Source organism: Cyprinodon tularosa, unplaced genomic scaffold (genome assembly GCF_016077235.1).
Source record: "Cyprinodon tularosa strain WSP-4 unplaced genomic scaffold, ASM1607723v1 ctg576, whole genome shotgun sequence".
Taxonomy (NCBI): domain Eukaryota; kingdom Metazoa; phylum Chordata; class Actinopteri; order Cyprinodontiformes; family Cyprinodontidae; genus Cyprinodon; species Cyprinodon tularosa.
In genome coordinates this window covers 355187-371311 of record NW_024039314.1, presented here as the reverse complement: position 1 = coordinate 371311, position 16125 = coordinate 355187, and the positions used below count along the sequence as shown (strand labels likewise).

Sequence of the window (16125 nt, the reverse complement as noted above, 5' to 3'; positions counted from 1 at the left end):
CAGGAGAGATCTCGTGTGCCCTCTGGTGGAGAAAGTGGACAAAGCCTCCAGATCCCAACAGAACCTTCAAGCAGGAGCCCAAGCCCAGTCCTTTATTTTATTCCTGTAGTCGTTAGTCTTTCTAGAAACTGAATTTTTAATTTTCATTCATTGTACTATTTTATCATCAAAATCAGTTGCTATTAAATTCAATTCAGTTTATCTATATAGCGCCAATTCACAACACTTGTCATCTCAAGGCACTTTATAGTTACACCAGATCATACAGTTAAATTGATTCAAAGTTTTCTATTTAAGGAAAACCAGTTGATTGCATCGACTCATTGACTTGAATGCAATCCCTCACACTAAGCATGCTTGTAGCGACAATGGAGAGGAAAACTCCCTTTTAACAGGAAGAAACCTCCAGTGTGAGCGGCCATCTGCTGAGGCCGACTGGGGTTCAAGGACACAGAAGCAGAGATACAAAAAGCAACTGTAAAATGCGGCCCCTTCCAGGAAACACACAGCCAGGCAGGCCAGCTCCCATGTCTGAGAATGAAGAGAGCACACCCAACCAGTCATCGTCAGAGAAACAGGACTACATTGGAAAAACAGGCCGATCTCCAACATCTATAAACAAAGGTGTTGATGGCAGCAGCACAGCTGATATTTCTCTCCAGGGTGGTGTCACAGCCGCAACACAGAACAGATTAGGCGAAGCTACTATAAGAAAAGGCAGTAAGAGCATAACCTTAGAGATTAAACTAACAGATTCTGCAGAGTGGGAGAATAGAATGGAAGGAAGCAAAATGATGAAATAGGGGTCCCTATCTCCTCCAGAACTCTAAGCCTGTAGCAGCATAACTATAGAAATAGCTCAGGATTACCAGAGTTACTAGAACTATACGTTTTATAAAAAAGGAAGGTTTTAACCCTTAAAGGTAGACAGGGTGTCTGCTCCATGGACTAAAATTGGTAGTTGGTTCCACAGGAGAGGAGCCTAATAACTAAAAGATCTGCCTCCAATTCTGTTTACAAATTCTAGGAACCACTAGTAAACCTACAGATTGAGAGCAAAGTGCTCTGTTAGGAACATAAGGAACAGTCATATCTCTGATATACGATGGAACTTAGCCATTAAAGGCTTTGGAAACTAAGGGTTAAATGTTCAAAAGAGTTGTAATTATTAACTGCCTTTGGAGTTATCAGTAAGTCAGACTGAAAGATTGTTGCTACTCTTCCTCCTCGCCCAGAACTTCTGGGTATGTGAAAATTTAAAAAACTAGAAGGAGTTGCCTCATTTATGCTCACATAATAAAAGCTGAAATGATGAATCCGTATAATCCTGCTATCATTTTACAAAGTTTTAGTTATCCTTGGTTCACTTTTGCAGAGTGGCTTTTCAGCAATAAAAGCCAACATAAAAATGAAACTGGATGTTACTTTAAGCACCAATTGGAAGTCTGTGAACATGCTGGCATTCAGTCTGTGTGGAGATATTATGTAATAGCCAGAGTGTTACACAGTGAGCTCATTAGTGATGGAAAACCTCCTTTGTTCGAGTTACGCTTGTGTCGTTTGGTTTGTAGATGAAAATACACTCTGAGATCTAATTATTGACATCGGTTACTGCATGCCTGTTGAGTGCAATGAACCAACAACACTACAGGCACCAGTAAATTTTGAGCAGTGTTAGTGTAGATCCGGGCAGCCGGGACACACTCTCACAGACACACACAGAAAGAGAGAGAGAGAGTGACCACAAGAGGGAGGGACTTAGAAGCAAGACAATACTGGTGTTTGTGCAACGGCCCCTGAGTGGCGGCTGGCTTTCTCAGATCTCTCTTGCTTCATGTCCAGTGCTGCAGCGTCGCTGAGGTGAGAAGAAGGACTGAGATGAAGTGGCAGAGGTAAGGGCTCCATCTCAGCTGCTGTTGTCTCTGCGATGAGTACATTTTTCCCTAAAGTTGTCTCATGGGTCCTTTGCCACATAGACAAGCAGGAGGCTCTAGTGCCATTTTTTTTGGGTGGAAAGCTGGATGTTGGCTTGGATCTGTGTTTTGGCAGGGTCACTACTGTGTGTGAATGGAAGTGAAAGAAAGTTTCACTGAAAGAGGTTTCTTTAAATGCATGTGTAGCTGCAGCTATGGAAAATACAGAGTTTATTAGAGAACAATAGATAAATATAAAAAAAGTTACTATAGGGTTCGATGGCTTAAGTGTTGGGAGATGTCCAGAGATGATGCAAAGTGCAGGACAATAAGGAAACGTTGCTGGTATTACTCCTGGGCAGGGATAGGGGAAGGTTTACAGAGGTAAAAATAGACAGAATGGAGGTGGACGGATTAAGAGACGGAGATTAATAGGAGTGTGAAGAGAAAATGGAAATCAGAACATTAGAAAGCAGAAACTATTTGAAGAAAAAATGAAAGAGCAGAGGGTTAGAGATTGTCACACATTTCCTAAGCTTGACTAAAAACTACTATAAAAAAAAACATGCCGAATTATTTGTTTAACCCTTCTTTGAATATCCTGTTGAGCTACTTGTTTTAAGAACTACAGCAGGACACCATTCATCGCAGACATTCCTTTTTAGCTGACAGATTCTAGGAAGACTAAAGAAACAATATTTTAACTGAAGACTATGGATGAGTTTTTTTAGGAAGTCTTAAAACCTGACATCACAAGCATGTTGACAACTAATGACAGGGCTTTAAAGAATAAAAGGTGTCTTTTTTTTACTTAATCCATCGTGACTGCTTTTGTTTTGTGCTCCCAGACAGTGCGAGGGAAGCTGAATTTGAGGTGCAGCAAAGCAGAAAAGCCAGCTGCAACGCAAACATCCAGCCCTGGATTTTTTTGAGGACAGCACAAAGGAAGGCATCCACCCAGTGAGAGCCGCACAGAAGTGAGTCGTCCTCTTCTACCACATTAAAAGGATCTGGAAGGTGTGGGAGGGGGGAGCTGAGCGGCAGTGACACCTTTGGGGGGGGGCGTGCTGAAGAGAACGAGCATTGGAGCTGGGGAAAAGAGCCCCCAATCTACCACGATGGGAGACAAGAAAGTTAGGTAAGCTGCTCTACTTTGTTTCTTTTATTTAGCTAATTCATTATTAATAATAAGTAAGTCTTAATGTTGGCATTTTGAGTTGTGCTTTGCATGCATTGCTTCAGTCCAGCATTTTTTAGTTTTAATCAGTGCACAGTGCTTAGGATAGTGGTGTTGTTTTTGTAGTGCTTTCTAAATAAAGTTGCATTGTATCGGGTTTGTCGTTGATCCATTCCAGTCTCCCAGCTAAGCTGATTAATGGGGGCGTGGCGGGCCTGGTCGGTGTGACATGTGTATTTCCTATTGACCTGGCAAAGACCCGCCTACAAAACCAGCAGGGCGTCCAAGTCTACAAAGGAATGTGAGTGGGGTTTTCTGATTGGTGCAGTCACAGTTAGACATAATATGGCTTCTAAACTAGAGGATTAAGATTGATTTATGATTTTTTTCAGAGTGAAACTCATATTAAAATGATGTATGAGCTGCTAAATAGACTTGGTTAAATATAGTTAAAGAGTGACCCAAATCCTAACCTTTTAGGATTTGGTTCACTCTTTTAAAATTATTCTTTTTACATTAAGTCCAAACGAAATCCAAAAAATTGACTGTTTTCTTTGAATAAAGCAATTAAGTCCTTTGCAATCCTTACGAATAATTCAGCTCAATAATTATTTCCATATTCCCTGGAAGATCTGACTGCTTCATTTTTACCGATAATTTATTTATTCACAAGGTAACAGGAGTCATGTTGGTAATGAATAAAAATTTAAATGATTTTTGCTCTCAAGTTCTTTTGAATTCACAATTTTGACCCATATCACAACTTTTTTAAGTAAACATGAGATCAATGCAGTGTTAGAAATACAGATTTTTGGAATTTTTTTGTGAACCAAAACCTTTAAATTTTACAACAAAACCTTTTTGGCTCCCAATCTGTGTACTATAAAGTACTTTTCTAATTATACTACCTTATTATAACGATATTATATCCTGGCATCCGTGTTCCACTAATACTGCTCACATTTTGTATTCAAATGAAAAGGAAACTTTTAAAGCATGAGTAGAAATCAGATATTTTCAAAAAGCTTAGTGTATTCTAATTTAAGTGACAGATAAGGATAAAGTAGCACAGATGTGAAGAGAAGGAAATGAAAAATAGCTTAACCTTTTCTTGCCAAAAATAAAAAGTAAAATCTACAAACTGTTGACTAAATCTCAGCAGTTTAATTTGATACATGAAAAACTAAATTCTGTCTCTTTCAGAAGTCACCAGCCCAGTAACTTGTTTCCAACTCTGTGTATTTCAATCTGAAACAAACTGCAGATGTTCTGCTTCTGACCTCAGATAATAATAGAGAACAAACAGCCTTGTGAAACTCAGAGCATTAATCAGAGAATCAGACCATGATGGTTCTGGATGAGCTGCATGGATCCATAGCTCAGGTTTGGAGAATCTGTTGCCCTTTCCAACTTGACCTGTAAATTAAAAATAAAGCCAGTAAAGGTCTTGAAAAAGCAGTTGAAAACTGGTGGATTTGAGTAGAGCCGGGCCAAGAGGAGCCAGTGGAAAAGGGGTATATTAGTATTTGCTGTGGCTTCCATAAGTGTTGCCCTACTGGAAGTTTGGAAACAATGAAAGGATTATACAGTTTTACACAAAAAAGAAAACAAACAAACAGAAAAAAAAAACACAGAGGAGACACAGCAGCAAACTTTGAAGTTCCATTTTGTTAACACCAAAAATGATTTTATGCCCTTTTGTTTCATGAACATTTTATAAATCAACCTTAATTAACTACAACCCTGTGAAACTAGGTGGGGGCAGCATCATGCTATGGGGATGCTTCATTTCAGTGATCAGAATTGATGAAAGATGAATGTAGCTAAATCCAGGATCATCCAGGAAGAAGACCTGCAAGAGGCTACAAAAGACCTTAAACTGGGGTTTAGGCTAACTTTCAAGCTGGAAAATCACCCTAAACATCCAAACAGAGATACAATGAATGGTTTAGATCGAAGTAGACTCATGGATTAGAATAGCCTAGTCAAAGTATCTAAACCCAAATTAAAATCTAAGGTAAAACTAATGTTTAAAGCTGCTCTACATAAAATCCAATTGAGTTTAAGCTCTTTATTCTTTTGTAAAATTATATAAATGTATACACAAATTCCTGTTTGACCTTTTTTTTTTTAACCACTCATTTTAATTATTAAGTATTCGACATTGACAGCGAAATTTACCAATCCAAGATGTACCAGTTAAGTCGACTCTGATAAATATGCAAATTATAACTTCAGTAGATGAAGCTGGTGGAAGCAAACTCTAAAACACCTCCAGCCTGACCTGCAGGGAGGTTGATTAAATAAATAAAAAACACACACATTCACACTGCCTTTCAGATTATTAGTAGCCTATTTTTGGTTCGCCTTGTTTCAAATAATGAGCTGGTTTGTGTTGATTTGTCACATAAATTTCAAATAAAAAAAACAAGGTTTGTGTTAAGGTCAACACAAATTTAAGTTTAACACTGTTAAATCTAAAACAAAGAGGGCTCAGATCATTTCATACTCTGTCGGTGACCCTGTGATAGAAATCATCAGAGAGATGGAAAAGGGCAGAGACAGTGTCCTTAAAAGGCCCAATGAGCCCGACGTTTAAACGGCTCACATCTGGTGGCTGACCGGGCGTGGCCATCCTGTTTGGACTCGGCAGCCTGTGGGTTTCCACTGTGACTCATTCATGGAAAATAGTTTGGATAAAATCTGCAGCAAAGTGAGGCACCATTTTTACTTTAAAACAGATGCTTTAGAGCAAGCACGTAATCCCTATAATTTGACAGTCGAATCAGCCTTTTGCAGAATTATTTGTGTAGAAACTAGGGCTGCAACAAAAAACTATTATGCTTATCAGTTGATCTGTTGATTATTTTTTCAACTAATCGATTAATAATCTGATAGCCAAAGGTTCCTTAAAGAAGTTTTTTAACTAAATTAAACCAGATGCAACTAAAACTTTTCCACTTGAAGAGTTCTGGATAGATTATATTGACAGACCAATGAGATTTCTTTATTTTAATTGTGAAATGTATATATATATATATATTTTTTTTTTTTACTATTTTGTTATAATTCCTGCTCTAAGTGGGTCACCTTGTCAGCTAAAAACCTGTTTTAGAGTTTCTATACTCAAGTTAGCGATTAATCGATTACTAAATTAGTTGGCGATTATCTCAATAATCAGTCAATATTAATCCGATTAATTGTTTCAGCCCTAGCAGAGACGTGTGAATTGAAGAGAAATTGAATGGCTTTTCCTTGTTGTTTTAAAGGTTTGACTGCCTGGCAAAGACAATACGCTCAGAGGGCTATTTTGGATGCTACAGAGGTATCTAATTCAGAAATAACAATGGTTTCCCTGAAATCTTTTTACGGCCATAAACGGCTTCTGCTACCATCTGCTCTGTGGTGGTAAGCTGCTTTTTAGGCCTGTTCTATTAGTGGAGACAAACATTCGCCTGTTTGTTGTTTCCAGGTGCAGCAGTAAACCTCACACTAGTCACACCGGAGAAAGCAATCAAACTGGCAGCCAATGATGTCTTCAGACAAAAGCTTTCAAAAGACGGGTATTTGTTTGCTTTTCTTTCCCTCCTCTCATCAAATGCACCTGTATTAGAATATCACTAGATATTCATTTAGTTCAGATTAATTTTGCCGAGGAAAAGCGGCTAAATTTAAAACCCGGTATGCTTGTCTTTTAATTAGAATGCACGAAACTGTAAACATGATATATTCTTCAAATAATGTGTTTAATAGTGGCTTACTGTTTATATGCTTTTCTGCAGACATTTACCCCTGTGGGGGGAAGTACTGGCTGGGTGTGGGGCTGGGACCTGTCAGGTGGTGGTCACCACACCCATGGAGATGCTCAAAATCCAGCTTCAAGATGCAGGACGACTAGGTAAGAATGTTTTATTTCATTTATTTATTTTATTTTATTTTTTCAATTTTTTTTTATTTATGGAAAGCACACACTGGAAGAAAATCGACATTTAGATAAATAATTTTTACTTCAAATAAATGCATTTTGCCAATGCAACATGACAATTTATATTTAAAATAAGGGAAAAAAATATGTAATTTTCTTATTTAAAGCGTATATTATCTAATTACCTTATTTTAACAATAAAAATCCTCATTCCATTGGCAAATCATCTTATTTACTCACTCAAATTAAGGGCAAATACACTTAATTTGAGACATTTTGACTTATTTCTAGATTGTTTTTGCAGGGGAACACCAAAGACCGTTTTTAGCCTTTTAATAAGTGATTTTAATCTTTTTGGGACGGTTTTTACAAATTCTCTTTTCATAGGAGGAGTTTTCCAGGACAAAAAGAAACAAGCCAAAGGCCCGAATTTTAAAAATTTTAAACAGCAAAGCAAAGATGGCCATTTACTTGCCCCACAGAGACAGACTTGCAGGAAGGACCTTACCTTGATGCTGTGGCTCTGTGGAAGCGCAACGCTAAAGCCAGAATAAGGCTGGAGTTTCACTTCCACAGTTGTTGGATTTTAACAACATTTTATGTACTTTGTCAGATGATGGAGAACTACAATATAAAAAGCTCCTCATTTATGTGATTTTTGGATGACATGTGTTTTAACATAAATAGATATTTTTAAATGATATTTTTTTATCAACAATTGATTATATTGTTTTGATTGAATATATAAAGTGTTGTTAAAAGTCAAAAATTATTTTTGCACTGCTTGTATCCATCTCATTAATAGATAAAGTAGCCTTGTTAATCTGTGATAGTCTTTCCTTTTCTATTAAGGTCCAGGTCCAGTCCTGTAACTTTTAGATGAATCCCTCTCCAACCCATCTGAATCTAATGGCTGAACTCCCTCATCATCATGCAGTCATTTAATCTCTACAGCAGTGGCGGCCGGCCCATAGGGGGCGCTGGGGCACCGCCCTCCCTGATAAGAAGAGAGAAACGTAAAATATATTTTTAGAAATTAACTCATAAATGTCAGTTTTACTCTCTAGAGTGTGTACCTATAAGCAAAACAAATTATATAAACTACATTTCCCTATCTACTGTCATTAATTTGTGGATTTCCACAGACAGACTCCTACCGTCTCTGTTCTGGGGGCGCTGATCAGACTGACCCACATTTGCAGAGAATCTGTCAATCATGTACTATTGCTAGGTGAATTTAATGGCCAATCAGCGTCTCGGAACTTTATGGTATTGGGGCGCTGAAAATACTGCGCTTTTACAGGCTTCTCTTCTGAACCCAAGCGCAGGTGCAGACAGTTAGAGGGAAGATGGCGAATGTAACAAACGAGATGCAGCTTCCACCAAATTCGGTGAGATCCTTATTTATCTACCCGTTTGCCAGAAGAACATCCCTGTTGTATGATATGAACATTTCATGTCATGGTTATTGTGACTGTGACGAATCCACCTCGTCGCTTAAAACAACCTCTCTAACTTTGCGCGCCACACACACATTCCTGTTATACTGTGTTTGTGAGGACCAATACACTCGCGCTGAGACCAGTAGCTCCATGAACTTAAAACACACAAGCTGTTCCTGGTTACCTGCTGGCATATTGAGGGTGCACACTTAATATTTCAGTGGGGTTAGCCGTGTGTGTGTGTGTGTGTGTGTGTGTGTGTGTGTGTGTGTGTGTGTGTGTGTGTGTGTGTGTGTGTGTGTGTGTGGGTATGTGGGGGGTGTGGGTGTGTACGTGTTTATGCGGGGACTTTTCATCTTCAGTCTGGCTGCGTCTTTGCTGGGTTCAAATCCAGTTTGGTGTAATTGAATAAGTCAATGAATCTGTGTAAAAGAATTAAGTTGTAAAAATTATTTGTTTTTGTACATCAATTGTTTGTGGAGGTAATATATGGACAAAACTGATTTATGAGAAGAAATCAGAAATAAGAGAGCCTGAGGTGAGGGGCTTAAACTATTTAATGAGGGCTGTGGGAAGAAAAGCGGCAATTTTTGTTTTCTGTTTCTTTGTTACATTGCTGGTAACTGGAGGGAGGCTGAGGCCCAGAGTATCTTGTATGTGTAGTTTCTTTTGCACCCTGTTTTGAGTTTTTGAGCTCAATAAATCACCAACACCGGTAACCCGACTGAGACTGGATTCTTGGAGGCCAAAGAACCCCGTCACAGTGACCCAAATCATCACTGTTACTGTTATTATATAGTAAATTAAATCATTACTGTTAAATTGTATGTATTGTCCAATTGTTTATTTGAATTCTTATTCCGGGTTAGTTGGAGACAGACACTAGGCTATATCAGCCCCACCAAAAATATTTTTCACCAGCCGCCACTGCTCTACAGAGGCAGAGAAAAAAGCCCTTCGTTTGATTCAGGTGTGATGGAGAAGGGATGCATCTAGAATCTGTAATCTGGTAGCTTTTTAGGACTTGACACTCCTATGATAGAGACAAGCAACCATCGGGTGCTCACCACAGGACCACATCTCTCTGTTCCCTAACCTTAGACGGTTGTTGTTTTCCCATTAGCTGCACAAAGGCCCATGGCCACTCCTAGTCAGACAGCAGCTGCTGGTCCTGCTCCATCATTAGTGGCCTCTGCATCACAAGCCCGGCCGGCTCGTCCCCAACGGCCCTCGGCAACAGGCATCACAGTGGAGCTGCTGAAGACCCGTGGCCTGGCGGGCCTCTACAGGGGGGCAGGAGCAACATTAATGAGGTTGGCACACAAATATCAATTTTTAATACAAGGCCCTGAAAAATCATTACCCCCTCGCCCCCTTTTATTTCTTCTTTTGTGCTGAAACCTATTGCTGCTTTGATACACTTGAAGCTCATTAGCAGAGTTCTGTAGATAGCGAAGCAGTTTAGCCGTCTGATTCAATTTTGCAGAGTAAGGACCACATCTAAACGTTCCAGGACACTGAAAGTGAAGGAAGTGTGAAGACCAATATGTTCCTTCTGACTGGAACCAATAATATTCTGGAACGGCCTGTCCAAAGTCCAGACTTTAACATGATAGAGAATATGTGGAGGGACTCTTAATTAGGGTGATGGTAAGGAGGCATTACCACAATTAAGTCATTATATTACTAAAGGAAACATGCAAGAAGCTGCATAGCTAATATAAAACAGATTTGATTTTAGTGATTAAAAATATATATTTTTTGGTTAATACCTTCTTTTTCCTTATTTTATTATGTTTTGAGACATATCAGATTTATTTTCTATCAAAAACAACTTTGCAATCACATAATCCTTTTAATAGCAGAAAAAAATGAATGCAGCTCAAGTCTGCAAATTCTGAATCAGTAACGCATTAAACTGACCAATATATAAAAAGAGTACCAAAAATTTCTACAAATTCTCTTTGCATTTAATTTTGTCTTGATTTTGTTTAAGAACCCTCAATCCAAGCACATAATAAAAAACGGGGACTTCAAGTGTAACTGTTCTTTCTGTTGCTACAGCACTTTTCATTCTTTATTATCCTGCAAATGTCACGCAGCTTTATTACTGAACCAGTTTCTGATTATATAACTCCAGCTGTGATCGGTTCATTCTTCGACAAATCTACTAATCAACACAGATCAATAGAGTCCTGCAGCTATGTCTGGTTGTTACACTGCTGCTGAATAGGTTCATGTCTCTCTTCTCTCGCTCTCTCTCTTTCATCACTTCATCTTTTGTTCCACTTTTCTAATGTCTCTTCCCAGGGATGTCCCCTTCTCCATGATCTACTTCCCCCTGTTTGCCAACCTTAACGCAGTGGGTCGTGAGGCAGCGGAGGGCCACGCTGCAGTTCAGGTCAGGGCACCGTTCTGGCAGTCCTTTGTGGCCGGCTGCTCTGCCGGCTCCATAGCAGCCGTGGCTGTAACTCCGTTGGATGGTGAGTTCTTGGTAGAGAACAATGCAGAGGACATTGAATAGCTCCACTTTTTGACATTTTGTCACATTAAACCGTCATGTGTTTTAAAACATCAATAAAAAGCAATCAAATTTGATTTAATGGATTCTTGTCTGGTTTTAGGGTCTAGACTTAGACTAGGCCATTTTAATCCAATTACATTTCTGGAGTGCTGTTTAGGGTGGTTGTTTTAGGTTCATGAAGGTAAAAATCCACCCTCATCAGGTGGATGTCAGTGTCTTGGTAGCTCTGCAGTTGCAGCTCCATCTTCTCTCCGTGTTCAGTTGATGGATTGATCAGATCTGTGGTAAATGTGCAATGTTTGTAACAGCTTTTGTTTTAGATTCAAATCCTGTTTGAAACTGAATCAGAAATTCCTCACTGCAGGATTCTTTGAGCTTCATAAAGCTGTTTATGATCTAATGTTCTCAAAAGAGGACAGAACTAGAACAGGTGCAGTTAGGCTCAGATTAAATCCCACTCAGCTGAAGGTGAGACTTGTTACCGGCCTGGTGACTTCTGAAGGCAATAAACTGCACTAGAATTTCACACAAATTACAAAAATAGAATTCAATATAGAATCTTCCTTTTTTTTGCTTTTAATGCAACAAAGTATATAAAACTGTATAATTTATATGGGAGATTTTTTTAACACTTTGTTTTGCTTAAAATGTGCACAGTGATTAAGACTCGTCTGCAGACCTTACAAAAAGGTGAAGGGGAGGACACATACAGAGGGATTGTTGACTGCACAAGGTAGGACTGCAGAGCAAAGAGCTCTAGGACTCTTCCTCCCCTGATCTTTCTCACTTTGTCCTTTCTCTGGGTTTTTTTTTCAGGCGCATCTTGAGTCGGGAAGGCCCGTCGGCGTTCCTGAAGGGCGCAGCTTGCCGGGCACTGGTCATCGCTCCTCTTTTCGGTATCGCACAGGGTGTCTACTTCCTTGGGGTAGGGGAGGCGGTTCTGGGTTTACTGGAATAACAGTGACTGGCAGTGGTGGCTGTGATTATGCTGTCTAAATACAAGCAGAGAACACACAAAGAAGCACAGCCACACTCTGCTAACCAAAGGAGGAGAATAACAAAGATGTTGGACCGGCGGGTTCACTCTAATAACTGTTATCTAGGTTTTTACAAGCTGCCAGCAAAGTTCTTATGGTTAAACAAGGTCTTTTGTAGGTCTGTGTAACTAATGTGTGTGTGTGTGTGTGCAGAGTCCTGGTTAGCCCAGGGTGCTGAACACCACATTTGCTTGAGATATTATTCTCATTTCCTGTAAATAAAGACCTGATGAATATTTTTACAGCTCCTAAACTAAAATGCCTGAAAAGTGTGACTGTTTCTTCAGTCTGTGCAACATCAAGAGGAAGTGACCCATTTAAATCATACCTAAAGCGGTTGTTTATTATGCCTTGTTTAAACCAGGAGCTCAGCCTCTACCTGCCCACTCTGTTATGCGATCCTCCCACTCTATTCTGTAGGTCAGAGTTGTAATCTGGATTCTTCTGCTGGACTGGGAGGTTCTCCCTGCCAATCTCTCTAAGGTCATTTGTTAATCTGACGGTAATTCCTTAATCCCTGTAATAGCTTACAATTCAATTTACATCACAGCTAAACGTCCTGTTAAAAGGCCACAGGTTAGACTGCAAGACAACACATTGCCTTCCAGGCATTGTCACTTTGAATTTATATACCAGTAATAATAAAAAATGCTTTTCCTCCAGATTTATGGTCTAAAATACATTGCTATAAATGATATGCGCACAATGACTAAGGACAATTCAATCAACGCCTTATCAATGCTGTATGTTTAAAACTGTATGAAAAAAAAATTAAATAGAAAATAAGTGAAAAGTTCATATTTTCTTTTGAAAGGGTGGCTCTGTTTAGAGGTTATAAGAAGTAGTAGAAAACTCTCCTAAGGTCTTTACTTCTATGAAACAGATCAGCTTTTCAGCTAAAAGCTCATCCCTGCAGATAGAAAAAAAAACAAAACAAACAAATCCAGCTCCATCAAAAATCTCCGAGGTCATCAGGAAAGCTTCTAAATTCCACCCAGCTGTAATGTTTGAAATAAACGGTTAATAATATAGCAGTCTGTGCCAAAATATAAGAGAGTTTAATCATGTTTATTTTGTTTCTCCTTACCTGATTCTCTGTGATCACCATTTCTTACGTTATGGAACGATGTCAAATCAGTTATTGGTCCTAGAGATAATTTAAATCTCTGAGATCATTAGAGGAAACACCTGTGGATGGGTTTGATGGGAATGATCATCCTGCTTCCTTGTTAGACATCAGAAATCAGCAAAGCAGGAGAACTGTCGATCTCCATCAGTCCGGTTCAGGTCCAAATCTCATCAGTTCTCCTCTATTCAGTCACCATGGCGCTCAGGAAGGGGATGGGTTCTGTGATGTGAAATGTCAGGATTGACCCTAAAACAAAAGCTAAAGACTTTTTTAAGATGCTCATGAAGTAAGAAAGTAATTATCCACAAGGAATCGAGTTCTGTACCAACATGGATGTAAATGCCAGAAAAAATTAAGTGGAAATACTGAAGCCGAACCGAAGCTCGGACATAAATCGTTGACTAATAACTATTTGTATTTATTTGAGTAACTTTTTGATTAAACTGTACTTATAGGAGTAGTTTCACTGCACCTTACTTTTTACTTTTACTCCAGTAGAATTATTGTGAAGTATTGCTGCTCTTGCTTGAGTACAATCTTTGGGTATTCTACCCACTGCGAGCAGTGTCAGTATTCAGAACTGTGGACCCAGAATATCAAGTAGACAGACTGATGTAATTTTAAAAAGAGTTTATTGACAACTCATCGAATCTGTGACTGAGCTGCTAGGATAAAAAAGCCGGAATCTCTGGCTGGAATCCCAGAAAAAGGAGTAGAATTCAGCCGGATTATTTCCCACAGCCATGGCGGATGCCGCCCAGAGAATTCCAGGAGCCGAAGTCCAGAAGGCTGTTGAACTGGCTTATGTGAAGAAACAAGCAGACGAGGGAAAGCATGAGTTTCCAGAAGGCAAAGCCAAAGCCGGTGTTGATGAGGTTAACAGGAGTCCAGGCCAGAAGATCAGAGATCCGAAGAGGAACTGAAAGGAATCCACGTCGGGGTCAGGAGATGGATCCAGGGTTGAAAGCAGGAAAAATCCAGCAGTAGTCCAAATACAGGGCAGGCAAACAGATCAGAACAGGGGCATGCATGCTCAGAGGTCCAACTGCAGAAACTATTCATGATCAGGCATTCAGCACGGTAAACAGGGAACGCTAAAGAACACTCACCAAAGGCTTGTATAATCTGGCACTGATGGCTGGGAGCAAGCAGCTTAAATAGGGACAGGAGCAGGTGGATGAGATGAACAATTATGAAACATTTGGTGAAGCTAGGCAGGTGAATAGAATGAACTATTATGCCAGTCAGTAGTGCCAAGATCATGACAAGCACCTTAACTGAAGAAAGAACCACAATTAAACCTTTAACGTGACACAGGCAGACAGTTAAAGATCCACAAAAATACCTTTTCTCTTTTGCACACAATTTTAATGTGACTTTTATCTGGTGAGACAAGGTCAAGGTCATATACAGTGAACAAAAAAATCTTGTTTACACTAGTGGAGGTATTGTCCTCTGTTCCATCATGCCATCTTTATATACTTTAAGAAATGGTTTCATATATGTCAAACAATTTTTATTATATATTCTTTTTCATTAATTAATTTTTAATTTTGTTTTTCAGTTTGTATTCATTATTCTCTTTTAGTCTTAAATATATTTGTACTAACTTTATATTATTGTCTGGCTGATTTATTTCATTTCAAAACAATACCTTTTCACTCTTACTTGATCAATTTATTGGATGGCCACTTTTTTTAATTGGGTAGAGATATGTTGAAGTAGTGCTACTTTTACTTGAATACATTTTTTGGTACTCTAGAAACCTCTGCTGATGCGTTTCAGAATGGCTGAAGGACAACAAGGACAATAATCTAACGTGGCAATCTTCGAATATCCGAGAAAAGCTGTGTAAAAGCACGGCGGCCCATAAACATGACCCAGTTACACCAGTTCTGTAAGGAGGACTGGACCAAAATTCAAAAAAACTCTTAGGATAAACTGTGGAAGGAAACAGAAACGTTTTACCAAAATCAGCTTGAAAGTACAATCATCCAAATTACTGAGAAGATATTAGAAAATAAGAAGCAAACTTGTTGTAATAACTTTGGTCATCATAGCTAATTTAAAACAGTAAAATTTTAATGATGAATCATTCGACTCTATGTCTTTGCAGTTTATATACACTATATTGCCAAAAGTATTTGCTCACCTGCCTTGACTCACATATGAGCTTAAGTGACATCCCGTTCCTAATCCATAGGGTTCAATATGACATCGGTCCACCCTTTGCAGCTAGAACAGCTTCTACTCTTCTGGGAAGGCTGTCCACAAGGTTTAGGAGTGTGTTTATGGGAATTTTTGACTTTTTGACAAATTTTTGACAAATGCGCTTCTTCCAGAAGCGCATTTGTGAGGTCGCACACTGATGTTGGACGAGAAGGCCTGGCTCTCAGTCTCCGCTCTAATTCATCCCAAAGGTGTTCTATCGGGTTGAGGTCAGGACTCTGTGCAGGCCAGTCAAGTTCATCCACACCAGACTCTGTCATCCATGTCTTTATGGACCTTGCTTTGTGCACTGGTGCACAGTCATGTTGGAAGAGGAAGGGGCCAGCTCCAAACTGTTCCCACAAAGTTGGGAGCATGGAATTGTCCAAAATGTCTTGGTATGCTGAAGCATTCAGAGTTCCTTTCACTGGAACTAAGGGGCCAAGCCCAGCTCCTGAAAAACAACCTCACACCATAATCCCCCCTCCACCAAACTTTACACTTGGCACAATGCAGTCAGACAAGTACCGTTCTCCTGGCAACCGCCAAACCCAGACCCGTCCATCAGATTGCCAGATGGAGAAGCGCGATTCGTCACTCCAGAGAACGCGTCTCCACTGCTCTAGAGTCCAGTGGCGGCGTGCTTTACACCACCGCATCCGACGCTTTGCATTGCACTTGGTGATGTATGGCTTGGATGCAGCTGCTCGACCATGGAAACCCATTCCATGAAGCTCTCTGCGCACTGTTCTTGAGCTAATCTGAAGGCC

At 39.6% G+C, this 16125-nt stretch overlaps 1 protein-coding gene across 1 annotated transcript; it reads left to right on the top strand.

The window, feature by feature from the left end:
* The first annotated feature begins 1738 nt into the window (after positions 1 to 1738).
* On the top strand, positions 1739 to 13602 carry slc25a18 (solute carrier family 25 member 18). Its single transcript, XM_038306214.1, has 10 exons — positions 1739 to 1892; positions 2762 to 3051; positions 3269 to 3391; positions 6360 to 6415; positions 6563 to 6653; positions 6873 to 6988; positions 9581 to 9770; positions 10768 to 10940; positions 11639 to 11714; positions 11798 to 13602. The coding sequence occupies exons 2-10, from the start codon at positions 3032 to 3034 to the stop codon at positions 11937 to 11939; spliced, it is 987 nt and encodes a 328-aa protein (XP_038162142.1). The 5' UTR covers positions 1739 to 1892; positions 2762 to 3031; the 3' UTR covers positions 11940 to 13602.
* Positions 13603 to 16125: the final 2523 nt, after the last annotated feature.